Source organism: Cynocephalus volans, chromosome 3 (assembly GCF_027409185.1).
Source record: "Cynocephalus volans isolate mCynVol1 chromosome 3, mCynVol1.pri, whole genome shotgun sequence".
NCBI lineage: Eukaryota > Metazoa > Chordata > Mammalia > Dermoptera > Cynocephalidae > Cynocephalus > Cynocephalus volans.
In genome coordinates, this window is record NC_084462.1 from 147,509,370 (window position 1) to 147,532,247 (window position 22,878).

The 22,878-nt window shown below is 33.3% G+C and overlaps 1 protein-coding gene across 4 annotated transcripts in view; it reads left to right on the forward strand.

The window, feature by feature from the left end:
* The window catches only part of FUT8 (fucosyltransferase 8), a 332,924-nt gene that overhangs the window by 179,448 nt on the left and 130,598 nt on the right, over positions 1-22,878 (forward strand). For all 4 annotated transcript variants that reach the window (XM_063089805.1, XM_063089804.1, XM_063089806.1 and 1 more), the window contains 2 exons: positions 20,615-20,730; positions 20,842-21,004. In XM_063089805.1, the coding sequence (XP_062945875.1) occupies positions 20,615-20,730; positions 20,842-21,004 (279 nt within the window). The remainder of the gene's footprint in view (positions 1-20,614; positions 20,731-20,841; positions 21,005-22,878) is intronic.

Genomic DNA, 22,878 nt, shown 5'->3' on the forward strand with positions numbered 1-22,878 from the left:
TATTCTGGATATTAATCCTTTGTCAGATGTATATTTTGCAAATATTTTCTCCCACTCTGTTGGTTGTCTTTTAACTCTGTTAATTGTTTCTTTTGCTGTGCAGAAGCTTTTTAGTTTGATATAATCCCATTTGTTTATTTTTCCTTTGGTTGCCCATGCTTTTGGGGTCGTGTTCATGAAGTCTGTGTCCAGTCCTATTTCCTGAAGTGTTTTTCCTATGTTTTCTTTAAGAAGTTTTATTGTTTCAGGGTGTATATTTAAATCCTTAATCCATTTTGAGTTGATTTTAGTATACGGTGAGAGGTATGGATCTAGTTTCATTCTCCTGCATATGGATATCCAGTTATCCCAGCACCATTTGCTGAAGAGGCAGTCCCTTCCCCAGTGAATAGGCTTGGTGCCTTTGTCAAAGATCAGCTGGCAGTAAGTGTGTGGGTTGATTTCTGGATTCTCTATTCTACCATTGGTCAGTGTGTCTGTTTTTATGCCAGTACCATACTGTTTTGCTTATTATAGCTTTGTAGTATAGCTTAAAGTCAGGTAGTGTTATGCAACCCACTGCCAATATCATCCTGAATGGGCAAAAGCTGAAAGCTTTTCCTTTAAGAACAGGAACTAGACAAGGATGCCCACTCTTACCACTCCTATTTAACATAGTGTTGGAAGTACTAGCCAGAGCAATCAGAGAAGAGAAGGAAATAAAGGGCATCCAGATTGGAAAAGATGAAGTCAAACTGTCCCTGTTTGCAGATGACATGATCCTATATATCGAACAGCCTAAAACCTCTACAAAAAAACTGTTGGAATTGATAAATGATTTCAGCACAGTAGCAGGATACAAAATCAACACACAAAAATCAGTAGCATTTCTTTTCTCCAATAGTGAACATGCAGAATGAGAAATCAAGAAAGCCTGCCCATTTACAATAGCCACCAAAAATATTAAATACTTAGGAATTGAGTTAACCAAGGAGGTGAAAAATCTCTATAATGAGAACTACAAACCACTGCTGAGAGAAATTAGAGAGGATACAAGAAGATGGAAAGATATCCCATGCTCTTGGATTAGAAGAATCAACATAGTGAAAATGTCCATACTACCCAAAGTGATATACAAATTCAATGCAATCCCCATCAAAATTCCAAAGACATTTTTCTCAGAAATGGAAAAAACTATCCAGTCATTTATATGGAACAATAAAAGACCACGCGTAGCCAAAGCAATGCTGAGCAAAAAATACAAATATACTATTCAAAGCATATCACTGTGTAACAATATTTCCCCGAGATTTAATTTGGGTGTTTCATGGCGTGGCATCTGGCTACCCCCAGAACAAGTGATTTCAAGAGAGCAAGGCAGGAGCTTCAATGTCTTTTGTGATCTACATTAGAAGTCACACTACAGCATTATGCAGTATCAAAGTGGTTACTACACAGGTCATCTCTGTTCATTGTGATAATGGACCATAAGAGAGTGCACACCAGGAGGTGAGAATCATTGGGGGCCATCTTATAAGCTGGCTCTCCTAGCTGGTACCATAATTTTGTTACATGTTCATAGAATTTGAGAACTGAAAAGGGCTTTAACGGCCATCTCTGTCAACTCTTTCTTTTTAATAGCTAAATAAACTGTATATTAGATGGCTTACTGAATATTTCCCCCAAGGTGATACAGCTACAGCTAGTTCATGACAGAGCAAAGAGTAGAACTCAAGCCTCTGAACTTCAAGACAACTGTTAGACCTTATGATGTCACCGTCGGTTATAAAGTAACATTTTACAGTTTGGGAATATATTTAATCTGAACATTTAATTGTTTTAATAGATATTCCTAATTATTTATACATTACTTGGTTAAATTAATTTATTTAAAAACAATTCTATTTCATTTGCTTTCCAACTCAACTGTTAAGATGTTTGTGCATGTTTGCTCCCTCCTCTCCTCCTCTTCTCTCCCTCCTCTCCTCCTTTCTTGCTCTCATTCTCTCCTCCCCTCTCCCTTCCCCTCCCCGTCCACCTCTCTGTCTCTTTCTCTTTTATAATTCTCTAACCTGTAGAATGGCTGATTTGAAATGATAGCCAGGGTAAAGATCTGCCTATATTAATATGAAATAATAGGAAGTAACATGAACAGTATTGTAAAAATATGGATATTTTAAGCTATTCCCCTTTTTGATGCAACTACAATTACTTGTATTTTTTATTATACCTTTAGACAAGGAGCAAAAAAAGAAGGAAATACAAAGGGGGAAAAAGTAAATATAAATAAAGGGATTTTCCATAAGTTGTTACACAATAGTGAAGTTTGGGGAGTGGCAGGCATATCTGGTTAGCATAGTTTCCTTTGGAAATAATGTCTCTCCTGATTTCCTCAAAGCTGACAGGACCTAACATATGGAAGTCAGGTAGGCTTGCACCAGAAAGAATCTTTTTGCATGGTATCTTGAAACATAATTACTGAAACAGTAAATAAAATAGAAATAGCAAGGTAGAGACACAATAGCTAAAATTAAATTATTAACATTGGAGAAAAGCTTGACATAATTACAGAGCGTATAGATGATAAAACAATAGATTAAAACACATAGAATAAAATAAATATGGAGGAACAGCAAAGATCCAGCATTAAGGTAATTGCGTAGGGAATGTAGAATGTGGAAGAGAAAAATGATTCAAAGATAGATAAGTTTTCCCTGAAAAGAATAAACAATTAAATACTCAAGCCAAAATAATATTTTGGGTTCTATGAATTTTGATTACTTGGCATATCTAGGTTAAATGATAGAACTTTCATGTTTCTCCAGGTATCCAGGGAGAAGAGCATATCATTTCAAAGAGGGGGAAATCAGATTTTAAGTAAACTTCTTCCCTAGAACAGTCAATGCCAGAAACCAATGTAGCAATCTCTATACACTTCTGAAATAAAGAAAATATGATCAAGAAATATTGTTCCTAGCCAAGGTACCATCTAAGTATAAATTCAGCAAGCAGACATTCCCAAATATCCATGATTTCCCATACCTATTATTATGAAATTGAGCCAATTGATAGATAAATTAATAGCAAAATTGTAAGTGACACCATTTAATATGAAATACTAGATATTTATGTAAATTATGATTGTGGAATCTAATATGTTTATTATAAAGTTTGACAGTGAAAAATAACATGCCAACAAAACTTGGAGTAGGAAGTGGATGTTCTCATGTTTTGGTTAGTAACATCTAAAATTAAAAATATACTTATAAAGGATATAATTACTTTAGTCTATTAATGTTTTTCACAATTTTTTAACCCTAGATCTTTTAGAAAATATTCATTTAAAATGAGGAATTCATGTATTTTCACTGAATTTGTGCTTCTATTAAATTCAGTTAAAATTAAATGTATTTATAATTAAAAATCACTGATAATATCCTGTAATTTTTAATAAAAGCTTTTTTATTCATTTCCACATATGCACTGAAATGGCTAGAATATTATTATAAATGATAGTTATTTCTCTGTACCAGTGTATGAGGTGTTTTTTCCCTACATACTTTTTTATCACTTTAATCCTTTTAGAGGATGTACTAATTTTTACAAAAATAGTAAATTTTTATTAATTTAGGAAAAAGTTATGACTCTCACAGATGAAAAATGTGAGGCCCAGAAATAACATGACTTAAGTGAAATATTTAGTTTATTTATAGCCCGGTCAGTAGTCTAAGTCTTCTGAGTCTTTCTTTGTTTACTATCATTTACTCTCTTGCACAAGCAGTAATAGATAGGAATTAATATGTTTCTAGGGTAGTAGTATATAGAGCTACAGTGTGTCATAAACAGAACCAATAATAGGTTCTGTGTGTGTGTGTGTGTGTAAAATAGGCTGAAATATTTTACTAAGGCAAACTTATCTATATAGAACAGGTGCTCTTAAAACACGTATTAAAACATTCTAACATGTGCAAACATTCTAACATGATAACATGTTAGAACCCAATGTGTCATTCATCCATTACCTAAATGTGGATTGGTGTATGGGATACGTTAGGTATAGGAGAGAACTGCAGCCCTTTTTTAAAGTGGGAACACAGTAAAAACCTAACTCTAATTCTTACAGTAGACAAAATAAAAGGTTCTAAAACACTACCATGTAACTTGAGGGTTCAGTGAAGTTCTCCTTAAACTGTTGTTTTTCTAAGTCTCCCGGTATTTTTTAGAAATAGGTTTCATACTTCGGGCTGCTATTATATGCCTGAGGGCAAAGGATAGTAATGTTCTTTCACCTTCTGTCACTCCATCTGCCTGGATAAAAAATCTCCATGGGGAAAAGAAACGGTGTTATTGCTGTATTTTGGGGATTTTACTTGTCTGTCATTTTATTATAGTGGAAAAACAAAAACATTTCTGTATTGACTTGGGAAAATGTTACGTTCTTCAGTTTGGGGTTTTTAAAAATCTATATTTTGTTTAAAAAACACACACCTATTATATAGTGTTCTATAGTAATGGAAGAAAATTAAAAGTACTTTGTTGACACTTTGGGAAAAAAAGCCTAGAAGTTTTTGTGCAAAAGGTTAATTGTTTCCTCATAAGAACCGTTGTATGAATATATTGAAGTTACTTGAATGTGGAGTTAGTTTTAAATTTTCCCATTTTAATGTTGAGAAACTCAAATTTACCATTGGACTTGGTATTAATGGTCTGTATTGCTTTCTCTTGGCCTATTTTGATTATTTTCAATGAAAGGCAAAAAAAAAAAAGTTGATATTTAGTTCAGGTTTCAATTGAAGTACAGTATTTAAGAATATCAAAGGGGCATGAAATTCTACTTCTGAGAGCTTATAATACATTATATCTTTGAACTTCAACTCCCTTGTACTGACAACTGTATTACACCTCAGTTAGACAGCAAGATAATATACAAGAAAAATCCAAGTCTTTGAAAGGATTAACCTTCAGTTGTTAACAATGCTTACCTCAGTGAGTTTTGTGTAGCTGAGTTAGCATTGGCAAAGGAGCTTGATACTGTTGGATGAAAAGCAGTTAAGTTATTAAATGTTAGCTAGTGTTATTATGATTGCGATTTTGTAAACAGATGATCTTTTTTTTTTTCATTGGTGACATGAAGAGAAGCTGAAGAGAATGTTGGTCTTAACCTCTCAGGTAGTATAGCTTGAAGCTAGAATGCTTTATGAAGTGAGCCCCATCTTTAATATCTCAGCTGAAAATTAGTTTTCACCTTTCTCTTAAAATATTCTGGTACATAAACCAAGAGAAATGTGTCCTGTTAAAGCAGGCTTTTTGTTGTAATCTATAATCTATAATCTAGTAGCAGCATGCTTTACTGATGCAATTAACACTGCAGGCAAGTCACAGGTTAATTGCAATAATTCTTTGCATGGGTTGGTTGTAACTAAAAAGGTGTAAAATCTATTGCAAGATAACCAATTCTTTTTTTAACTGAAAATAAAAGATTCTAGATCTCACCTTCTAGTTCTTCAGGAAGTTTCCAGTTGGTTGTTAACTGAGGGATTAATTACAAAGGCTGTTTTGAAACTTTGTGCATTTGCAGCCATATGTACAATTGGGTTTTTTCCAGCTTTCTTTTTAAAACTATGCTGAATTTGTATATAAGAGATTAGTTCAGAAGTTCATGAAAGGGTTGACCAGTTAGCTCAGTTGGTTAGAGTGTGGTGTTGATAACACTAAGGTGAAGGATCCCTGTATGTCCCTGCTGCCAAAATACAAACAAATACCCCCCCCCAAAAATGCAAAAACAAAAAATTCATGGAAAGATTAGTATTATCTTTTAATTGTATCTTTCCACAAACTTTCTGAAGTACCCTGGTATATGAGGGTTTTCACTTTGGTTGTGTTATAATTGTTCCTCTGCTGGAAAATAGTTTACACACAAAAAATGATTGTGTGACTTAAAATAAAGTATATAATTTAAATTTATGGACCAAAAAAATGACTGTTTTTGGGGGATGGGGGGAAATGGAAAACTGACCTATGACCTATTTTTTTCCCTTCGTTCAAGCAATGGCTTCTTATAAAGGGAATTAATTGTGTTCTCTGAGAAAATGAATACGTAAGTGATGAGGTCTTCCTTAATTATCAAAGGTGTAAAGGGTTTGTTCAAACTTCAGCTTGTGGTGGAAAGCAAAAGAGGACTCTACCAGGGGATGTGATACTAGGCTTGCATTTAAAGAATGTCATTTTATGCAAATAGCTTAGTTTTGTCTAATAATGATACTAAAGAGAATTTCATTTTGGAGTATCCTCCAGACTACAACCTCAGAAGTTTTCATCCATATTTAATCACCTTCTCCCCTTATAATACTGATGGATCTGCTGTCTGTTGATTTATTGAAACTTTTTTTGAGCCTGTGTGTTGTCAACATTGGGAACAAAGCATTTCATGTATTTCTATTTTTTGTGGAGAGTATTCCTGTCTTTTACTTGTTGGGAAACTTCTATCTCTAATCATTCTTTAATGCATCATTCATTGGGTATATATTTCTTGAGCACTCACTATGTGTCAGCACTTGGACTGGACCAAGCCATGTTCATGGAGTTGAATAACACACGGTAGCTGCTCTCTAAGTAGAGGATTATTATTTGTGGATATCCTGGATGTTTTGTCCATCTTTCCTTTCTACTTCTTATTTTTCCTTTTCCTCCTCCTCTTCTTCTTCCTCCTCCTTTTCCTCCTCCTCCTCCAAGCAACAGATAAAATTTGCAATTATAGGGGAGGCTAAAGATCACCTCTTACCCATCTTAATTCCTAAGTGGGACCTTCAGCTCGGTCTAGGAATATAATTGACACAGGACAGATTAACAGGAGTAAAGTGTACAAGTTTTATTAATTTTACATGTACATGGGGACCCTCATGAGAGAGTAAAGATCCAAAGGAATGGCTAAAGCAGCAAGCTTTTATACTTTTTAGACAAAGAACGATAAATATGTAAAGAAATGACAGGACAAGGGATTTGTGTTAGGGGCAGTAAATTCTAGGGAAGTCACTAGAAGACATATTGGGGGAAATGGGGGTAAAGCTAGCGGAAGATAAGGGTTACATCAGTAAGTTTATTTGTACGGGTTTGTTGCTGCAACAATCCCCAGTCTCTGGTAATAAGGGCTACTTTCTTGCCCTGGTATAGGGAAGGCATCTTCTCAAATGAATTTTTATGGCTTGCTACATGTAGGAAGGGACAGGTCAGATAGCCTTTCTGCAACTATAGTTCTCAAATGCTTTCAGCTTGAAATAATCAGTATACTAAATTGGCATATTTTGGGGTGGATTGTCCTTAATTCTGTTTTAATTATATTATCTTTCACATGGTGCTACAGCATATCTTCACTGTGTCTTCCAGAATTCTTTAGCAATGATAAAATGGTCATATTTATAAAGTGCTTTTTGTTTTTCAGATGAAAGTCAATCATGTTTAACAAATTATATCTCTTTTTATTTAATTGGATAGGAATAGTCAGAAGTCAGAAAACATAAGAAGTCCCTTGAGTATTTTTAGGATATCTTTTTTGTTCTTAAGAGTAAGTATTCACTATTGCTTACCAGGGCTGGATTCAGTTCCACCAAGATTACTCAGAAGATTATTTGGCTCACTTTGTGGCTCTCAGCTAAGTTCCAAAGAAGACAGGCATTATGAACCACCAGTATATGATATAATTAATTTAGACGTATTTTATTAACCTGTCCTTATTTTCTTTTGCATTCTTTCATGTTAGTTTCAGAATCTGTGATTCAAAATCTGATCATCAGAATTATCTGTTTTTTTAAACATTAGATTTCTGGACCATTTAAAAAAATTAAATGTTATGTTTGTGAAGAAAAAAAACCTGATTGCCCTCCCCTCCCCCATTCATTGTTAACCTAAAAGATTTGTCTACTGTAATTTAAAGGGAGTATCCTTGATTTCATTTAGGAATATGATTCTCTGAATTGATTAGAGAGGGAAGCTCCTGAAATCCCAGCACTTTTCCTTTATTTCTTGAACATTATTTCTTTCCACTTCTATTGTTTTTGATAACTATACCATGGACTTATTATAGAGGAAGGGAAGCATGAAGGTACTGTTTCTCTGATCCATCCTATCCAGTAAGCTATCCAATTCCTCAACATCTCCAGCCATAGTAAGATGACTAGAGATCTCACTGTCTTCTGCCGTAGTATCTAATCCGTTTCCTTTCCTCTTTTCCATTTTCTATACACTATAGCTGAAATGAATATTCTTGACAACCTTATCTTGCCACAACTTGTTTAAAGCCCTTCAGTGACTCCCCGTTGCATACAGTAAAAGAAATTTGAACTTTTCATGGCATAACTTCTCTACTGGCTCCCACCAACCTCTTTGCCTTCAACTTCCACCACTCCCACTCTAAGATCAGCAGTACTACTGCTCTGCTATTCCATTTCACACCACCAATCCTTTGCACATGCTATTCTTTCTGCCTATAAGGCTTTCTACTCACTTCAGCCTATTTCTAGGTTACGCTTTAAAACACTCTTCCATTGTCTTCTCTGTAAAGCCACCTTTACCCATTCTCAATCTATCTACTCAGTCCACAGTGTTAATCACTTCCTCCCCTCTGCTACTTACACTCAAATTTGCTACTGCACTTTTCACATTGGATTGTAATTGTTTGCTTACTTGCCTACTTTTCCTTCCTCGACAGTGAGCTTGTTAAGTGTAGGATAAGGGTAGGATCTATGTCTTACCTATTTGTCCCAGTGTCAGGTACAAATAAAGCTCACAGCAAATGCTTATTTGAATAAAATTAAATTAGTATTTCACTTGGAGCCAAAGATCAGATATAAGGAGGTTACAGTACTCTGAGGCCATATTGAGGCTATGAGTCATTGGAGATCCTTTATAGATTATATTAGAAAGCAGAGTGATTGGCTTAAATGAGTGGGATGTTTAACTTGGGATTCCAGAAACAACATTTAGAAAGGTGATAGAGATAACTCCTTAGGGAAGGATACATTCCTGTAAGTGACAGCACTGATAGAATCAATAGTGCACAGGGTTTATGAGGGCATAGTCTCTAAAGAGCAGGTTCTGTGTGTGGTGTTTTGGTAATTTATTTCCCATTTCCTTCTCATCCTCTGAGATCATGTCATGCATCCAGCTTAGTTTCCTTCTACTAGTCTTCAGGTAATTGGTCAATCCTTTCAGGCTTCAATAATGTTAATAATCTCAAGCATAATTCCATAGATTGCCTGTTAATGTTTACCATATTTTTTTCTTGACTCATTTCCTTGAACCACTGTGATACACAATCCACTTCTTGGAGTCCACTTCTTTTGTGAGTCTTTATGCTGTATACCTTTTATTTACTTTTTTTTTTAACTGAAAAGAGTAGAGTAAGGAAAATATCCACTAGTTTTATTAATAATAATGTAACTTAACTACAATGAGTCTTGAAGTTAAGTGGGCAATCTACTGCATTTATTTTGAAACAGGGAAAATTGTTTTAGGAAACAAACCAGATTTTCTTTTGCTCTTGAAACATTCAAAATTTTATCATGAACACTGCAGATTCTATATTTTACAGAGTGAGGATGTAGATTAAAATTGTCTGCAGAATATCCATGTAAGGGAATGTGAAATTAATTACAGAAATTAAAATAGTCGTGAAATGATATGCTTTTCTAAGTGATTCTTTTCTAGCAAATTTCACAGTGCCAAATTAGACTTTTAAGAAAGCACCATTAAAAGTAATTAGAAAATAAAGTGAAAAACCACTTTCAAATGTGAATTCTTAAAATATAAATTTCATTTGATACATAAGAATGCAATCTTTGTTAATGGTATTTATCTAGCACCTAATATTCACTGTTTATTAATTAATAACCCCTAAATGTCCTGAAAGTGTCTGAATATGGTTAACATGAGGGGATATAATAACCAGAATGCCATCAGCTAGCATAATTTCAAAAATATTTAGATAGGGACTTTTCTTGTGTCTATTTAACTATTTTAATATGATCTAAAAATATTAGAATTTATTTTCTGAGGTGTAATGATGAAGAAAATTTATTCATTTCCACGGTTCATTTTATCTTCCATAAAAGTGAAGTTTTTCGTTTCCTCATTTCCATGATATACCTCAGTCTTGTTTAGAACTTTATTTTAAAATCAATAAAATGATTTTGAGAAGAAAGGCCACTTTGAATTAAAAGGAATTGACGCATATTCTTTATTAAAGAACATGGTAGGAGTGATTTATTTATCTTTCACAACATTCTCTTCTTTCAGCTCTAGTTTAAAATATTACTGTTCTGGCTGATAAAAAAATAACTGTTTCTTAGAGGATCAGTATAAAATCATCTAGTCCAGGAAATGTAAATTTATATAATAACAATGGAAATGAAATTTGTATAATGACGTGACACTGGTGATCTGGAGTCTATCACCTTTGTCAGTAGAACTGAAGATTAATTTTTGTTCTCTTTAGGCTTTGTTAATTTTTTTGCCCTTTTGGAGTGATTTTTTTTTTTAGCTGGATTAAATAAATTGTACACAGAGATGAACACATGCATATACACATGCAAAATAGAAAGTTGTAATTTTGTTGTGTTATGATTTTAAATATAGGTCTACTATATGAGAACCACATTTTTAACTTAAGTGTGAGTGTGCATAGTTTGAAGATTAAATACAGTAATTATCATTGCTTTGACAGCAGCAATGTTTAGTTAGACCTCTTGGCATTGTCATATAATTTATACGGCATTCTTTTCAAAGCTGTTAATTTACAGCAGTTATCCAGCCTATTGTTCTGGAGAAGGATTGTCTTCCTTTCTTATATGGTCAGCAATTTTAATGTTGCTATAAGTTTTAAGAGTCATCTTTCTTTCCTTCTCCTTCAGCTTTTTCTAGGAGGGCCAGCCTCGTGGCTCACTTGGGAGAGTGCAGCACTGGTAGCGACGAGGCCGCCGGTTCGGATCCTATATAGGGATGGCCGGTGCGCTCACTGGCTGAGCGTGGTGCAGACAACACCGCGCTGAGGACCGGTCAGAAAAACAAACAAACAAACAACAAAAAAACAAAAAACAAAACAGATTTTTCTAGGAGACTATGGTATGGCTTTGCAGGATAACTAGGGAAGTTACTAAATCTTATTTATTTTTAAGATGGTTTTCAATTAACATCTCCTAGATAGCGTGATAAGAAAACATACCCTCAAGAATATCAACTACACAATTATTTGATATCATAAGAGATTCTTTTTAAAAAAAAATTATAGTTTAAAATTGGTATTTAAAAATTAATATTGTTTTCTCTCATAGGACTTTCTATATTCTAGTCTATTGAGTTTTCCATATCTAAACACTTAACTGTGATATGTAGAATTTTATTAACTTTTTTTGTAGACCATTCATCCTGGTTTGCTCAGCAGCATAATTCATAAAAGGAAGCTATCATCATATTCTTTATAATCTTTATAAAATTTTAGGAATATACCATAAAGATATTCCACAGTATTCTGTGCTGCTCCATAATAGAACACAATAAAAATGTTAATAGGTAGCATTTCTTTGAATCCCTGCTATTTTGGAGCATTTAGTCCTCAAAATAAGTCTTTGTGGTATTATTGTTATTTTAATAGTACAGATAAGGAAACGGGCTTAGAAAGGTTAAATAACTTGCCTACAGTCACACAGCTAATAAATGGTAAGATTCTTATCAAGGTCTATCTTCCTCTAAAACCTATAGTTTTAATCTCTGTACTGCTTGCTGCTCTAGATGATATACCCAGCCAGCTGTTAAAAAGGTACCAATGTGGGCTGGCCCTGTGCCTCACTCAGGAGAGTGCGGCTCTGGTAGCGCCGAGGCCACGGGTTCGGATCCTATAGAGGGATGGCTGGTGCGCTCACTGGCTGAGCGTAGTGTGGACCACACCACGCCGAGGGTTGCGATTCCCTTACCGGTCAAGGAAAAAAAAAAATGGTACCGATGTGAGTGATCTTTTCAGTGATGGTAATGGAGTCATCTGATTTATTCACACTTATCAGAAAGATGCATATCTCAGAGTAGTTTGACAGGGGATAAAGTCCATTATAGTGTAACAGAATTTTTCTTTGGAGACCTGAAAACTCTGAACACCTATCTTAAAACACTGAGGATAACTGGCTGTAGCAGCACTGACCAATATGGACAAATAGATCAGGGTAACACTGAGTCAGGTATTTATAACTCATGCCATCTCATAGTGAATTTGTTCTTAGTGCTTTTTTTTTTTTTTCCTTTTTAAAAAATGTATTCTGCTAACAGGAATAAAGAAAAATAAAAGTCTGTATTTCAACTCTGGCTACACCATTTATGAGCTTTTTGTAATCTTGAGCAAAGTTGCCTCTGAGCCTGTTTTCTACCTCTTTTTTCAAGGTTATTGTGAGTTGGGTTATTGTGATTTGTTGCAAATGAAATAATGTATATTAAATGCTAAACATATTGCTTTGAATACAATGGGAATTGCGTACATATAATAGCTGTTATTACTGTATTATTATTGTTTTCATTATTGTTGTAAGAACAAACAAGAGTAAGGAATAAATTTAAAAAAAAAAACTGAAGCACTTGCTTAGTAAACTTGAGTCTTTAGGGACTAGCAGTTTGGTGATAAGCATTCATCTGGACTAATGTGCCCTGCCCTTACATTAAAAACATTATAATCATAGAAATCTATCAACTTCTTTAATTTAAAAGAGTTCTATTATGAATATAATTGTACATGTTTCTGCTTTTGGATATATCTGTGTATCTGTACATTTGTATACATCCTTGTTTTGGTGGAGAAAAGAGTATATGTATACATCTATTTAAATCTAGACTAATTTATCTTTGAGTATTTTCTTTTTTGATAGAGGTCTTTTCCTCATTTCTCCATTTCAACTTATTTAATTGAATTTCATAAATGTTTTACTGGTCCAAAGACTGAAATATTATTTGAAGATATATTTTATTTAGAAGTTAAGTAAAAATTTACAAATATTTTAATGGTTTTTGGAACAAAAATTTATTTGTGAGCCTCTGAACACAAAACGTAATTTTCGACTGAGCTCAGTTTTTCATCTTATAAATGAGAAACAAGCAAAAACAGACCTAGTCATCAGTGTTAAATAGAAAAAAAACGTTTTCAGAATGTGGTGTTCACTCTAGTATCAGGCATATAAATAAGATAATCATTTTTCTGAAAAGAAATTACAGGAGAAGATAAGAAAAGAAAATAACTCAAACCCATTGAGAATTAATTGTGTTTCCTCCCTTCTCTCCACGTGTACTTTTAACAGTGGTTTAACTTTGTCTCATCTTTATCTTAAAGCATTTCTTAAAAATTGAAGGTGTGCTTGAAAGGAGACAAAAGTTCCTTTTTGTTAACTTATGTGTTTCTTGGTTTGGTTATGAGTATTTTCAGAAATATTCTAAATTCTTACTCATGCTTAGGGAATGACTGATATGGGATGATAAGCAATCTACATGTGTTGGGCCTGTGTCATATAAAGGCCTTAGAACTGTGTTGCAGGAAGCCTATACTTAGAAGAATTTCAGGATACATTCCTGGGCCGGACATCCAGAGATGCTTTGTGATGTGCAGGTTTACAAGTCCCTTTTCAACTTTTTTGTCCTAAGTATTCTGCTTTACTTAGTAAACTAATAATTGCAGGGTTATCATTTGCAGTTGTGTTAATTGGCAGATAAAAAAGATCTTTCCATTTCTTAATAAAACCATTGATTGCTTTCTTTATTTGTAAGAGCGATTTCCAATAATACTTTATCAGGTCTACTTAGTACATAAACTCTGACAAAAATTTAGCAATCAACTATAAATCCAGTGCCCAGAAGATATTCTCACCAAAGTTTCTTGTCCTTTTGAGTACATGAAGAAAGTTAGCTAATACTATTGAGAAATGTCACTGTAGTATAGAAAATTTCTTCAGAAACCTATATAATTTAAAAGTAGAGTAATTCAATAATAGGGCCAGAATTGTACACATTGTAACCAAGTAAACCTAGAATAATATGTCTAAATTCCCCACAAGAAGTTGCATCTTGGGCATTTTCTTTCTTTAAGGGTATTCATTTCCTAATGCACAGCTTCAGCTTGTAAAGAGTATGTAAGTTGAATTGTCTATTTACTCATATTTCAATTTCACAAATGCTCTATTTTCACTTCTCACCAGTCTTAGCTGGTTACATGACAGAGCTTTGTTATTTTTTTCCTGCCTTTTCCACTTTGTTTTCTTTTTCCTTCTAGCTCTGGTAAATAGTAGGTGATTTGTTTATTTGTTCCTTCATTTATTCAAAAAATATTTTTGAAGCAACTGCTATGTGTCAGAGAATGTGTCAGGTGCTAGGTATAGAATAGTTCTCTCACAAATTTGAATGTAGCAGAGAGACAAGCCCTTAAACGAAATAAGTAGTTACGGAAACATGTTAAATAAACATCAGTTGGGGATGGGTTAATAGATAGTGAGTCTTCACGAGATGAAAATTCTGCAGCTGCTAAAATATATAAAACATTTGTAGAAGAATGCATAAGACACTAACAGTGATTGCCTCTACTGAGGGTTCTTGGGGACCAGACTCGTCATTCATTATGTATAATTTTGTACCTTAAAGTGAAAAACGAAAACAACTCTACTCATGTATTATATTTTCAGTTAAACTCTAAGTAAATAAGATTTACAAAAAAGTAGTAGTACACTGAACAAGCACATAAGTAAAGAAATACATTTCTATCAAAAAAAAATCTGGAGGTAGAACCTTGAATTATTAAAACTCATTACCCTGTTTTATAAGTTTTCTGCATAATCCCTTCTTTTAATGCATTTGAAGTAAGCATGGACAGCTATTCAGTCTACATTGTTCTGTTTCTGACTGCTGGATGATAAAAGAATGGTCTAGTTTACACTTGTCAAAGTAAACATGGACACAATTTCCTCAGAGAATTGAGCCAGAGACTTATTTAATTGATATCACAGTATCTTAGAACTGAATTTGGATACAGATTATCCCATGCGATATTCTTTTTGAGTCTGGAAGTTGTAGTTGGAAAATTATAAATGAATTATTTTGAATTTTTGCACACGTTAGGTAAAATGGATAAGTATAGACACAAGGAGCAATTAATTTGAATAATAAAATATTTTCTCTCAGCAGATAGAGGACCTGGCTCTTCCATGTGTCTAACTTGACAGACTCTTGTAAAACTTGACATTTGAATAGATGTAATTATTTCTTGTGCTTTTGCTGGGCATGTTTTAATCCCATGGGTAGCCACTTAAAGTTCTAATAAAAAAAAAAAAGTGAGCCTCTGCAAGTCGTTGAATATAATTCAATTTTCAGCCAGTTTCTTTTATATTTATAAATGGTACAAATTTGTGTTAATCTTAGTAGTTTGTGGACAGGATGCCACTATTACTGATTCTCTTTATAGATTGTTTTCTTTTTTATTTAAATTTCTTTTGTCAGTTGAAATGATCTTATTTTGGCAGCTTTACTCCTCTATAACAATGACTAAAAATTTAGGTAGGGATCGGGCAACTATGATCATTAATTTCTTCTGAATAAAAGACATTCCACTTGATATTTTTATAGCTGTATTCTAATTTTGTTGTATTACGTAATGCCAGAAGTTGAGAGTCAAATACCATTAATGATGAGCAACTACCCATTTTTAATTTACAAGGGATATTTCTGCTGTTAATTAAAGAATGCTTCTAATACATATGCAAAGCTCAGAAAATAATGTAACCCCATGTCTCTTATCAGATTGCCCTTCTATGACCCAAATATAAGCCCCATTCTTCAGGAATTTAGTGTGTCTAACCCAAAATATGAAAATCAATAAATTACTGCTTTGCAGCCAGAATATGAAAAAGCAGTGCTTTATAGCCTAAAAGGAATTATTATACAGCCCTCTGAGAAATTAAACTTTTCTTATCAGGAATGCATTTAATAATCACCTAAAACAGGTTGCCTTTCTCATATACTTTCAACAATTATGCCATGAATGCTAAGGAGAATAAAGATCTTAATTAAGAAAAAGAACATAGGCACAAATAAACAATATTAAGAATGAAATCATAAACACATAAAAAATTTTAAAACTCATCACAAAACACGATGAACATTTTCAGGCACTTAGTTTAAACACACAGAAAAAATAAATAATTTCTAGAATTAAATTACCAAAATAGATTCAAGAAGATACAGAAATTTTATTAGTAGTCAAAAATCTACTGAATTAAAAAAACTCTAGGTCTGCACATTTTTATATATGAGTTTTATAGATCTTCATAAAATAGTACCTGAATAGAAGTTTTCCAGAAAATATAAAAAGAGAAAAACTTCTAAAATTCTATTCCTGAGATTAATGTAAGATTGATATAAAAATAGACAGGGTTAATTTAAAAAAAAAGGAAATTTAAAGGCCAATTCAATTATAAACTTTTAAAAATCCTAAATGATAAAATTCATAAACATAGCAATGTATTAAAAAATATGTCATGACTATCTAGACATTATCCTAAGAATATTAGATTGTTTTATGATTAGAAGAGCTATTAATGTAATATCTTTTTCTTTTTTTGACATCAGGATAATACTGGCTTCATATAATGACTTGGGAAGTATTTCCTGTATGTTTCCTGATTAGTCTGGCCAGAGCAAACTATGGTTCATGGGCCAAATCCTACCAGCCTTTATATAGCTGCAAGCTAAGAATGATTTTACATTTTTAAATGGTTACATTTTAAATGTTATATATGTACCTATGTAATAGTCTTGATTTTGCCTATTGGCTTACAAAACCTAAAATATTTACTATTTGGCCCTTTAGGAAAACATGTCAATTTTATTGATTTTTCTAAAGAACCAGCATTTAGGTTTATTGATTTTTTTCTCTTGTTTTTCTTATTTCCCTTTCATTGGTTTTCTCTCTGGTCTTTATTATTTCTCTTCTTCTACTTAGTTGGGTTTTTTATTTGCTCTTTTTTCTTATTTTCTTAAGTTAGAAGCTACAATATATAATCTGCAATAAATTTCATTCATTATATTTTTCATTTAATGCATAATAATTTTCATCTTTAGAAGTTCAACTTGGGTCTTCATTATATCTTTAATATCTTTTTTATATCTTACCTGTCTATAACTTTTGAATGTATGAAATACAGTCATAAATAACGACTTCTTTATGCCAATTCTGTGTCAGTTTCGAATTGGTTTTGATTGATTTTTCTCTTCATTAAGAGTTGTCTTTTTCTGTTTCTTTGCAAACCTGGTAATTTTTTTTTGGATTCCAGACATGTGAATTTTACCTTGTTGGTTACTAGAAGCTTTTGTATTATTACAAATATTCTTAAGCTTTTTTCTTGTATGTAGTTAAGTTACTTGAAAGTAATTTGATCCTTTTGGGTCTTGCTTTTTAGAATTGTTGAGTAGGACCTAAGCAATGTTTATTCTAGGTCTGATTTCCCCACTACTGAGGCCAAATTCTTTTGAGCATTCTACCCAGTGTCCCATGAATTATGAAGTTTTCCAGTCTGGCTGATAGCATCAGGAACTGTTCCCACTCAACCCTGTGTGAATGCCAGGTACCACTTCCACTAATCCTTTTAGAGAATTCTTTCGCCAGCCTTGAGTTGTTTCCTTACGTGTGTGTGCTGATCAGTACTCTACTGAATCTCAAGTGGTACCCTCTGGCGATCTCTGGAGTTCTTTCTGTTCAGCTCTTTTTCTATACTTCAGTACTGCGTCATCCGAACTCTAACTGCTTTGATCTTTTTAGACTCAGTTTCATTTCTTCAACTTAGGGAATTTACAAGGCTCCACCGGGATTCCCTTTCTCTGCACTGTGGTCTGGAAACTCTCAGGGCAGTAAGCTGAGTCAGTTGTAGGGCTCTCATCATTTGTTTATTTCTCCTGGGATCACTGCCCTTTGTTGCCTGATTCCAATTTTATTAGAACATTGTGTCATACATTTTGTCTGGATTTTGAATTGTTTCAGGTAGGATGGTAAATCTGATCTCTTTTACTCCATCTTGGCCATAAGTGGAAGTCGTATATATCTTTAGCATAGTGAATATAATGAGAACATTTCATTCCCTAAGTAGTCAGAGAAGAGTCTATGCATGCAGATTGACTCTTTTCTGGATGGGGTTTGGAAAGAATAGGCCTCATGTATTTTTTTATGTTGATTTTTCCAGTACATTTATTTACAGTTTATTCACAGTTGCATTAGATTATTATATATAATAATGTTATATAAATCACTAGTTCCATCATGTTTTACTAGAATTAGATTGGATTTAGACTTAACGGACATATTTTGAAAAGATCACATACTGTTTTTTCATGTCTGTTTTGCTCCTGATGTTATTCCATCAATATATGAAGAAATGAGATAAAAAGAACCTAGGTATAATCTTTTTATTGCCTGAATTGTTCTATCACTGAAGTATGTTCTGCAAAAGGACACTTCTATCCTCTGGTGTACGGTTGCCGAAATAAATCCAAGCTGTAGAAGTTTTATTCTGTTTTCAAATTGTTTCCTAGAAACCAGCCATCTAATTCTGAAAAAGAGTAAGAGCCAAGTTTTAAAAACCATAAGCTTAACAAACTATATACCAGGACATGTCTCATTTGTGAATGTATATACACATGTACTCATAAATTGGGTAGTTGTACACCTAACTACTATATTCATTTTATCATTATTCACTTTGTGCTTATACAAATGAAGCATTTTTCATTCATGCTCTGTTACCTTGTGCACTCATGATTGGAGGAAGGTTATTTTTCATGCTCCTCTTTAATATTAAAGTGTATAATTTCACAAGAAATTATAAAATGCCTCCAATTACTCTGGTATAGCTGTAACAATAACTTCTTTACTAAACATGTATTCTGAAGTAGTGTAGGTTATTAATAGTTAATTTGTCTATCAGTTATATAAAAAATGTTAGAAAAGCTATAAAGTAATCTACTGTATCAGAGTCTTTTTCATCAAGGACTATGTTGACATCTGAATATAAGTTCTGCAAAATATAATTTAAAAATTAATTAAATTAAAAATTACATTCCCTTAAACTGATTGTGATGGTGAGAATAGATATCTCAGTCTTTTTGAGATTATAACTCATCTATAAAGTGACTAAGCCCAGATACAATAGCCTTTGTAAAGTTTATTGCCACTGTGCTTAGTACTTTTACAGACATTTTCTTATTTAATAAACTTTGAAAGGAAAATCAGCCATTATTTAGTCTTTGCAACAATTTTGCAAAAGGATATATATGTACACATGTATATATGTATTAGTTTCTGATTGCTGCTGTGGCAAATACCACAAAACTAGTGGCTTGAAGCAACAGAAATTTATTCTCTTACAAGTTTGGAGGCCAGAAGTTCAAAATGAGTTTGACTTGGCTAAAACAGGTATTAGGAGGGCTACATTCCCTAGGGAAGCTCTAGGAAAAAATCTGTTTCCTTGCCTTTTCCAACTTCTAATGATGCATTTCTTGCATTACATGCTCATGGCCCCTTCCTCCATCTTCAAAGCTAGTAGCCACATAAACTTTTGCTCTTCTGAAGTAAAATCTCCCTCTGCCTCACTCTTATAAGGACATTTGTGTTTACAATTATGGCCTTCCTGGATAATCCAGGACACTCTCCCAATCTCAAAATTCTCAATCACATATTCAAAGTTGCTTTTGCCATACAATTTAACATTCACAGGTTCCAGGAATTAGGATGTGGATATTTTTGGGGGACCTTTTTCAGTCTACCACAAAATTTATTTTATCTGTCTATTTATCTAATCTATCTTTGCCAAAATGGAATACAGAGTACTGCCAAAAGTTATATAAATACAAAACATGTTAGAAATATGCACAATGTGGAAAGAAGTTGAACAGATATGTCGATAATATAAGCAAAAGATCCTGGGGTGGTTCTGCTATGTTCCAACATATTGTACTATTGACTGATATTTTTTTATTGCTGATAGAAATGAATAGAACATTAAATTTTTTGAATATATTTCATCTTCCACTCTTGTCTTTCCCTATAAAAGCAATGCTTAGCAATATAAAGTTATAAATTCATAAGTTGAAAAACAGATTTGTATAGCCTGATATTCTGATTTCATTTAGAAATACTTTGTATTATTTGAACATGTCCACATTCATATATCCAAATACATGCTTCTGTATTCCCTTTAAGCCTTTTCTTCACCCTCTCCTTCACCTTTGTTATTCTCAAGACTAAAGAAAAATTGACCACTTTGCCACTGGTGGTGGTACTCTAAGTAATAGGATGAGAGTTTTTAGGAAACAGCTCTAAAGGTTTCTTGACTATTACAAGATTGTGGATCTGTAGGCTAGATTATTTTTTTCTGTTCTTTTTTCCCCTTTCATCATCATTACAATGTTTATGGTTAATCCTATACCTTTGAAGAGAAAATTTGCTTTTGTCCGTCTTTTGTGCTATTTGGTTCAATGACTTGTAGAGTTACTGATAAATATGCTTTAGAAAAGTGAGCATGTATTTTCTTGAATGATTTAAAAGCTAAATGTTAAAATTTTCTTTCTCGAATTGCAGGATACCAGAAGGCCCCATCGATCAGGGGCCAGCTACAGGAAGGATACGTGTTTTAGAAGAGCAGCTTGTTAAGGCCAAAGAACAGATTGAAAATTACAAGAAACAAACCAGAAATGGTAGGTGATTATACCAAGTTTTCCTCCCTCAATATATTGGCTTTACCAAAAAGAACTGAAAATTTCCTTTTTTCAAAATGTTGGAAATGCTGCTACTCTCTTTGACTGCAGGTCTGGGGAAGGATCATGAAATCCTAAGAAGGAGGATTGAAAATGGAGCTAAAGAGCTCTGGTTTTTTCTACAGAGTGAATTGAAGAAATTAAAGAATTTAGAAGGAAATGAACTCCAAAGACATGCAGATGAATTTCTTTCGGATTTAGGACATCATGAAAGGTACAATTCTCTTTTTATATTTTATTTGGGCTTTAGTAAAGATTATAATCTAAGAATGGGAAACTGAAACTTTTGTTAATTTTCCTGCCCAGTGGTAAATGGTACTGTGGAGCTAGGGCTGGGTCTGGAGCTCACAGACCCCTCAAGTCTGTTCAGAGACTGGGTAACAAACCCTTCACATGCAGGTCTCTGAGCTAGGTAACAGGCAAAAAGGTCCTTGGAGTCATAGGTTTGTAGGTTTGAGAGTATGGCCCGCGCACTGGGCGCACGCCCGAGGCAGTCAACACCAGCCAGGTGGTGGCTCCGCGAATGCGCACTAACTCCACCCACACACAACTTTTTTTCGAAGAATGCATGGCACCACCTCCAACTGGACCTAAGGCAAGGGGGCCTGATTAAATTATTCTGTTTTCCCAACTGATAACTTTCATGTTTAAGAGCAGGAGAGTACCTGAGGTCTCAAAGGACAATTGCCAAATGGAGTTCATCAAAATATATCACTGGAAAATATTATTTAAAATGTATTTCTAGAAATCTTTATACTCTAAGTAAACTCTGAAGGTAGCAGTGTCAGCCAACAAAACATTAAAATATCCTCCTACAAATTTCCTTCATATACAATCAATATTTGAAGTGGAGCATGCAGTTTTGCATTGTTTTACATTGAAACTCGTACTCAGGCTGGCAGTTATGTTTCTAATGTAAACATTAAAATCCTTAAAATAGCATCTTTTTAGGATTTCTGATTAAAGGTTAACAAATTTTTGAGAAACAGGAGCATTCTGTTAATTGCTCTTCCATTTAGTTACTAGAAAGAGGAACCTGAAGTCTGCCTAAATTTGTTCCTGCTATTTGTACATTTCTAAATAATATGCAGTTTATCTTCCATAGAAAAGAAAATATTTTGGTGCTGGGGTGTTCATGCAGAACAAAATGTATCTGAGAGTCATAAATACAGTGAAATCTGTCCTTAGACCTATAATATTTAAAAGTCTATGTTCCCAGTAGGATTTTGATGGCCATTACTGTCTCATTAATGAATAGTAAAAGTAAAATTGTTGTATTAGCACAACCCACCACTGTGAAGAGGAAAAGAATTACTCCATACAAACAAGAGATTCATATATTAACATCATCAACAATATTATAATGATTTGGAAAATTGCTCTGCTTTAGTTTTAAGTGAAATTACAAATAAAATCTATCAGTTTATTAAATCATTTTAACATTAATGAATCTACAGCATGGATTTCTATCATGGATTATGATAGCATGGATTTCAAGGGGCATTGAATTATTAAGGCACATATTAGACAGTCTCTTTGAAACATTTAGCCCAGCTTGCAGTCAGGCTGTACTTAGACCTTTAGACCAAATGCTGTGTAATTCTGTCCTTAATGCTTCTCTACCGTAAAGCTGATTCCAAGCAAGATTCTGTTAGATGGAGCTTGTGTGCTTTACTTATCACAGTTTTGTAAGAAAATGCAGATCTGGACAGGATTTGACTTGGATATACTATATGGTATGTAAAGGAGAATTTTGGCTATTGACTTCTCGTGGAATGTTTAATTTTAAGGTTTGAGATTTAATTCATTACTTGAGAATTTAATTTTAAGGTCTTTTCTAAATTAAAATAATTCTTTAAATATAATAAAAGGGCCACTGAAAAATTGATGTAAGTCAGTGTTACATTTTTTGTTAAACTCTATTTTAAATGTATTACGATTTTTGACACTGCCATTTAGTATATGTTAAATAATAATACTTTACTGAAAACAAAAATGGAATGTAAAGGTACCTAAATCAGTTTATTTTGCTGTCTTAAGCAGAAATTATCATGAATGTGCGATACAACTTCATAGGGTAGGAATTTA